The following is a 7500-nucleotide window of genomic DNA, read 5'->3' on the forward strand; positions in this document are numbered from 1 at the left end:
CACACAATCAATGGCAAAAAGTGTAACTATTAAAGTACCAATTCCTGTCCATGTTTGTGTTTGATTCTAGAAGGGTTATCTATTTATGTATACTGATCATATAAACAATTTAATATAGGTATGGTTTGCACACTCAATTCATAATTGACGTTCCAATTTTGGAGCTCTGGCTCATGGACCAACCCTGGTGGAAAAGGGGACTGTGAGTCCAAGGACGACAATTGATCAAGATAATCAATAATAAAGAAGGTTTTATTTGTCTCTCACTCATACAGGTACAAGCAGCAACATGTTGGGTTTTGAAGAGATGAAAAGGTTTAAAACATAGGCTACAGGCAAGACCACTCTAAAAATAACTTTAGCAGCAAATAACGTTGAGAGGCAGCAGTAAGGAATGTGCAATAAGCAGTCTTTTGTGTTTATCCTTGACATTCTTCTTCCGGAGTTTCCTTATAACCAAACATCAAATAAATCTAGTCAACTTTACTAAAATAGAGGTAGAGTGTTTCAACTGTAGGCTAAAGCTTTTGTTGGTTACGGTTACGGGGATGAGACATAGATTAAGATTGCTTAGAAGACGGTACACCTACACATGCTGCTAAACAGGGGTGCATATGTTTGGTACGACAGACATTAATTAGTCTGACACCCTACCCCAAACCCTAACCTATAACCCTAACCTCACAGGGACTAAGGGAAGCCACAGGTGAATCTTAACTGGCAACACATGTCGGGAGCCACGGGTGAGTTTAAAGTTTTAACCAGCCACAAATGTGTCTTAATGTGTTGGAATGTTGACCAACATATACGGCCCGTTAAAAACGTTATGAGATAATACTGGTTTCGTGGTTTCATGGTTTTGAAGTGGGTGTCAAATGAAGCCAGGCATTAAGCTTGTCATGATTAACTGGCCGAGATACTGACCACAGTGTTCATATTGTGGGGTTCAAATTTCAGTGCAATAATCTATAAACAATGTCGAATTCATAGCACCTAATCTTGTATTTTATTATGTATTATTGACTAACTAGTCTTTCCTCTACAAAACTGTTTAAAATTTTGTTTTCTTGCTGTTCTTCAAACAGCGGGAGAGAACGTTCCTTAATGTAAAAAAGAAACACAAACTTTGAACAAAATAAACAAAGTGAAAACTGAATTTAGCGGAGGACAGTAGCACATTTAGAAACCAAGAGAAGCAGCATGCAGCCAAACAGAAATGTACACTTTTAGTTTGATTTAAACATCAACACAATAAATAATAATAATAATAATAATAATAATAATAATAATAATAATAATAATAATAATAATAATAATAATAATAATAATAATGTATGAAGCAGGAAAAAAGTCAGTTTAAAAGTAAAGACAACTTATCCACACGCATCGCTCCCACAGTACAAAGAGGTGTTTCTATGGTCATGTGACATAACCTCTTAAACCCTCAGGGCTCTCTATAGTAGTACCCCCACTCTACATTAAATATCAAGCTCACAATGTGTCACAGTAGATCTGCAGTTTTCTCCACAATACAGATGGTGTTTAAGTGGTTTAAAGATGGAGTGCCATGGTGTGGTTAGAATATTCAAATAGTATGTCTTCCCTGTGTATTTTTGGTTTGAGTCAAAAGCCCCAATCAAAAATACACAATTTCTGTGACATGATAGCCTATAACCCTATTAAGTCACAATAGGCTTATTAGCCAGGGATCCTTTTAAGTTAAAGTTTTGAAATCATAGTACCTGAACATGAACATGTTTTAGAGGGAAAAGAACACACACACTTTAAGAACCGCTGGGATGCAGGAGGCATAACATAAAAATGCTCCTACTTGATGTGAGATAGTTTAAAAAACACACACACATTTTATGAGATGCTTGTTTTCACAGCGCTGTAGGAGCCCAGGTCTTCAGTGCCATCATGGTGGGTTTCAGCGACCGCAGGGAAACTCTGCCGGCCTTTCCGCTTGGACAGCCAGAGACGGTAGACGAGACACGAGAGGACGGCGGCTCCAACGGCAACAGCAAACCCCAATAGAACCTTCCATGGTTCTGGACACCAGCCTCCGAGGCAGGTCAGAGGAGGACCTGAGTGCAAAATAGAAGAGATGACATCAATAAATCCTAAATAGCAGATTTAGCCTACAAGCGTGCAGCATGGCACGAAGTGACGTGCTGTGAGCTCTTTGATCTGCTGTTTTTGAGAACCACCGATTTTTTGGGTCTTTTTTACATAATGCTGCTATACAGTATAGCAGGGTTCCCCAATTAATTTTCCTCAAGGGCCATATTTTGACTAGCGTACCAGGCTGGGGGCCGAGTCTGCACGCGCGAGGTCGAGGTCTTGCCCTGAAAATTCATTTTCAGGGCAAGACCCCATTTGAAAAGGATGCCCAGTTTGACATGCAGAGGCTACTGACCCCCATTTAATGCCATTTATATCTGGGACCCTTCAAAAAAAAAGAAAAAAAATGGGATTTTTTTTTTTCTTTTTTTTTAAATTCTTTCATGGGCCACAAGGGGGCGCTCTGTGGGCCGCAAATGGCCCGCGGGCCGCCTATTGGGGAACCCTGCAGTATAGCTTAGCTATAACATCTAAAATGACACTTTCCCAGCTTTCCCAGTATTTATGGGTTTATAGTCGGCGGGAGACCGTCTGCACACTTGCATTTGTAAAGGAGATTTTTGCAGAGTGCGGGAGAGTGTCAGTCAGCAGGGCCGTGCAGAGAGTTCGAGGTGCAGGGGCTAGAATCCCGTAAGAGGGCACTTTTGGACAACAAATAGCGATAATAGTGTTAGGATCTGTCCCTCCGCTTACCTTGCCAGACCTGGCAACCTCTCCACAGACTGTCAGACCTGGCAACACTCACTTCCCCCTTCCACTCTACAGTCACATTCTTTCCACCTGTGAACATTTCATCAATCAACCCTCCCCCTATAAGACTGGACTCATTACAAACATGTTTGTCAGTTCATAGTTAGATGTCGTCGGTGCATGTTTCCTGTTTTGACTACCATGTCATTTTTCTGTTTTTGTTCCTGACTCCTGAGTGAGATATATTTCCTGTTTTCCTATGTCTACTCGAGGATGAGATTTATTCCTGTTTCTACTCAAGTGTGAGTTTTTGTCCGTTGTTCCTGCATTCTTCTCATGTTGAGATTATTGCCTGGATTCCTGCTGAGTATCTATTTTCAGTGTAAGACTTGCTTCCTATTTTTGATTAAACCCTTAAACGGCTATACTTGTCTGTGGTTACTCTGCACAATTGGGTTCAACTCTCTGCCACCGCATAACAGTATGAACTGACCAAAAAGCATGAACCCAGCAGAGTTACTAGTGTTGACAAAGAAGGTGCTGAACTTTGAAACTGTCGTAGATTGTTTTGTGGCCTCTCCTCCAAACCTGCGTGCTGAACTCCAGAAGGAGATCACAGTACACCAGCAGTGGTTCAAAGAGAGGCCATGGACAAACCATTTTGTTCCCTACCTGGATGTGGTTAATGGGAGGCTTAATAGCTTTGTGGAGACCAGCTCACCCCATGTTTCCCAGTCAGCTCCTCACTCAATCAGGGTTGGAGTGATGAGCCTATGTCCCACTAGCCTGGATGCTAACCATCAGAACACCCAGTCTATGGATTTCTTTCCCCATTGTCGCGGCAATGAAGAGTTTCCTGTTTATTCAGATCAACCGCACACTCAAAATCCTTATTATGGCACCCGCCTGGCTCGGGGAGGTCCCCGTTGTGTCAACAGGCGGGGGGGTGTGTCCCGGGGTCTCCCAGCCACCAAGCCCACCCGGGCAGCCCCGTCACGTCCAGCTGCAGTCCCGCCTGCAGCCCCTTCCCGTCCTGATGCACTCCCGCCTGCAGCGGTGCAGCCCCGTCACGGGCCAGCACTACGGCAGCGGGACCCCGGGGGTGTTTTTCCTGGGTGTGCAGCGTCTGCTGGGGTCCCGTCTCCAGAGCCTGCAGCATCCTCCTCGTTCCCAGTGACTTTGTCTCCGTTCCGTTTTCTGCCGCTCCGCTCTCCATCTCCAGAGCCTGCAGCACCCTCCTCATCCCCTGGGTGTGCAGTATTCTCTGGGGTCCCAGCATCCTCCTCGCCTCCTGGGTGTGCAGCGTCCTCTGGGGTCCCGTCTCCAGAGTCTGCAGCATCCTCTTCGCCTCCTGGGTGTGCAGCGTCCTCTGGGGTCCCGTCTCCAGAGCCTGCAGCATCCTCCTCCTGTTCTCCGCCTGCAGTCCCGCCTGCAGCTCTGCCTCCTCCACCTGCAGTTCCACCTGCAGCTCCGCCTCCTCCGCCTGCAGCTCTGCCTGCAGCACCGCCTTCTCCGCCTGCAGTTCCACCTGCAGCTCTGCCTCCTCCGCCTGCGTTTCCACCTGCAGCTCCGCCTCCTCCGCCTGCAGCTCTGCCTGCAGCACCGCCTTCTCCGCCTGCAGTTCCACCTGCAGCTCTGCCTCCTCCGCCTGCAGTTCCGCCTGCAGCTCCGCCTCCTCCGCCTGCAGTTCCACCTGCAGCTCCGCCCCCTCCGCCTGCAGTTCCACCTGCAGCTCCGCCCCCTCCGCCTGCAGTTCCACCTGCAGCTCCGCCTCCCCCGCCTGCAGTTCCACCTGCAGCTCTGCCTCCGCCTGCAGTTCCACCTGCAGCTCCGCCCCCTCCGCCTGCAGTTCCACCTGCAGCTCCGCCTCCTCCGCCTGCAGTTCCACCTGCAGCTCCGCCCCCTCCGCCTGCAGTTCCACCTGCAGCTCTGCCTCCTCCGCCTGCAGAGCCTCCGGCGTCGCCTCTGCCTGCAGCACCTCCGGCGTCGCCTCTGCCTGCAGCACCTCCGGCGTCGCCTCTGCCTGCAGCAACTCCGGCGTCGCCTCTGCCAGCAGCATCCTCTGCGGTCCCGTCTGCAGCGTTTTCTGAAGCCCCGCCGCTGCAGCTTGCCTCTGAGGCCCCGCCACTGCAGCTCGCCTCTGAGGCCCTGCAGCTCGTCTCCGAGGCCCCGCCGCTGCAGCTCGCCTCTGAGGCCCTGCAGCTTGCCTCCGAGGCCCCGCCGCCGCAGCTCGCCTCCGAGGCCCCGCCGCTGCAGCTTGCCTCTGGGGTCCCGTCTCCTAAGTCTGCAGCGTCGTCTGCAGCTTCAGCTCCAGAGCCTGCAGCATCTCCTGTGGCTCCGCCTGCAGCACCCCTGGCGTCTCCTGCAGCTTCAGCTCCAGAGCCGGCAGCTTCTCCTGTGGCTCCGCCTGCAGCACCCCTGGCGTCTCCTGCAGCATCATGTCCAGCGCCTGCAGCATACCCGGCTCCGCTTCCACGGTCCTCCGCCTCGTCTCAGCCTCCAGGCCGCCCTCCGGACGGCACCTCCGCAGCCTCGTCCCGGCCTCCAGGCCGCCCTCCGGACGGCACCTCCGCAGCCTCGTCCCGGCCTCCAGGCCGCCCTCCTGACGGCACCTCCGCAGCCTCGTCCCGGCCTCCAGGCCGCCCCCCAGACGACACCTCTGCTGCCTCGTCCCAGCCCCCCGGACGTCCCCCTGAAGTCTCCAGCTCTGCCTCAGTTTTCCCTCCTCCAGGCCCCCTCCACCCACCCTGCGCGTTCCTCGTTATGTTTGTTGGACGTCTGGTATCCGTCCCTTGAGGGGGGGGTACTGTTAGGATCTGTCCCTCCGCTTACCTTGCCAGACCTGGCAACCTCTCCACAGACTGTCAGACCTGGCAACACTCACTTCCCCCTTCCACTCTACAGTCACATTCTTTCCACCTGTGAACATTTCATCAATCAACCCTCCCCCTATAAGACTGGACTCATTACAAACATGTTTGTCAGTTCATAGTTAGATGTCGTCGGTGCATGTTTCCTGTTTTGACTACCATGTCATTTTTCTGTTTTTGTTCCTGACTCCTGAGTGAGATATATTTCCTGTTTTCCTATGTCTACTCGAGGATGAGATTTATTCCTGTTTCTACTCAAGTGTGAGTTTTTGTCCGTTGTTCCTGCATTCTTCTCATGTTGAGATTATTGCCTGGATTCCTGCTGAGTATCTATTTTCAGTGTAAGACTTGCTTCCTATTTTTGATTAAACCCTTAAACGGCTATACTTGTCTGTGGTTACTCTGCACAATTGGGTTCAACTCTCTGCCACCGCATAACAAATAGCAGATCTACAAGCTCACAACACGCTTGTGGATCAGCTATTTCCGGGGCGCAACCCAGCACTCTTTAGCTATAGAGATGCGGTGTATACGCATACGCAATTTCTAAACAAATTTGTTCAACGCAAAATACTACTTTGAAGTTCAGGAGACTTCGGGATTTTTTTTCTCCTGAAGGCTGCCTTCCGGCATGGCATGGAAAGGAGAGGAGGGCATTTGCATTTCTTTCACCACAGTAAATTCTGCAGTTGTTTTAAAGACGGGTAAAAGGGCAGGGGCTGAAGCCCCCTTTGATGTCTATGTGTGCATGTCCCTGTCAGTCAGTGTTAGCGGACGTGACTCACACCTCCAGTAAAACTATTATTACCTCAAACTAGAAGTTTGAGGTCATAATATGGTCGATGGAATTCACCCAAAATCTCAGAGTCATGCATGTCACTCACCTTTGGTGGGTCTTGCTGAACAGTTTGCTATAAAAACAATAATAATAATAATTTAAAAATATCGTTGAGTGAAAACAAAAAGACAAACAATGACAATATTTGAATAACTGGTTCTGAAGAGTCACTAGAAAGTGCAAAATCAATCATATGAAACCCACAATGCGTCAGACTGAAAGAGGGAAATGAAACGTCACTGGAATACATTATTAACTCACCGCTGCACTCTGCCTTATATGAAATCTGGAAGAGAGAGAGAGAGAGAGAGAGAGAGAGAGAGAGAGAGAGAGAGAGAGAGAGAGATTTTAAAATTATACAAGTACCTACATACTAGCCTATAACCTTTTGTCTGATCAGCTTCTGTCAGGTATTTTTCTTTTGTAGATCTGTGATTTTGGTGGATGACGGTTTTCATGTGAACTATGACCCGGTGTCCCCTATGGTCTTGCAGAATCATGGATTATAATAATGCCCTGTGACTGACATTTTATGTCAGGCTGTCCCACTGACTTTAAAATAGTATGGTTCTGAGTTTAGATAGTTTAGATACTTCTCCCCTAGCCAGCGTTGTTAGATAAGAATTGTTTTGTTTCCGTTGGCCATAACACCCAGCCTCTGTGTTTTTGCCCTTGAAGTTAGGATTCGCTCTAACAGACTGGTAAACTGCACTCAATGACGTTATGCCCTGTCCCCCGGTTCCACTAACTGATATTGCAGGTCCGGACTATCTCTGCCCCGTGAGACAGTTCCTGTGTGCAATATTCGTGACATCTTGCATTATCTGTCCATTTGTAAACAAATATGTTTTTTGACCTTGTTGTTCGACACATTTTCCGGTGTATTGATTACGGTATGCTATATTAACCATGTTCAATTTGAACATGGTCAGAGATCGTTGTGAAACGCTGTCCGGATGGCATGTCTTCTTCTCTCCC

General features: G+C 48.7%; 1 protein-coding gene across 1 annotated transcript in view; it reads right to left on the minus strand.

Annotated features, from left to right (window-relative positions):
• Positions 1–538: 538 nt before the first annotated feature.
• Positions 539–7500, minus strand: part of LOC310860340 (uncharacterized protein) — a 10779-nt gene continuing 3817 nt past the window's right edge. Inside the window, exons 4-6 of the mRNA XM_083767197.1 lie at positions 6784–6808; positions 6569–6595; positions 539–2087 (exon numbers count right to left, since the gene is read on the minus strand). Coding sequence (XP_083623323.1) covers positions 1867–2087; positions 6569–6595; positions 6784–6808 — 273 coding nt within the window. The 3' untranslated portion in view covers positions 539–1866. The remainder of the gene's footprint in view (positions 2088–6568; positions 6596–6783; positions 6809–7500) is intronic.

This window comes from Protomyctophum parallelum (genome assembly GCF_964188405.1).
Source record: "Protomyctophum parallelum genome assembly, chromosome: 6".
NCBI lineage: Eukaryota > Metazoa > Chordata > Actinopteri > Myctophiformes > Myctophidae > Protomyctophum > Protomyctophum parallelum.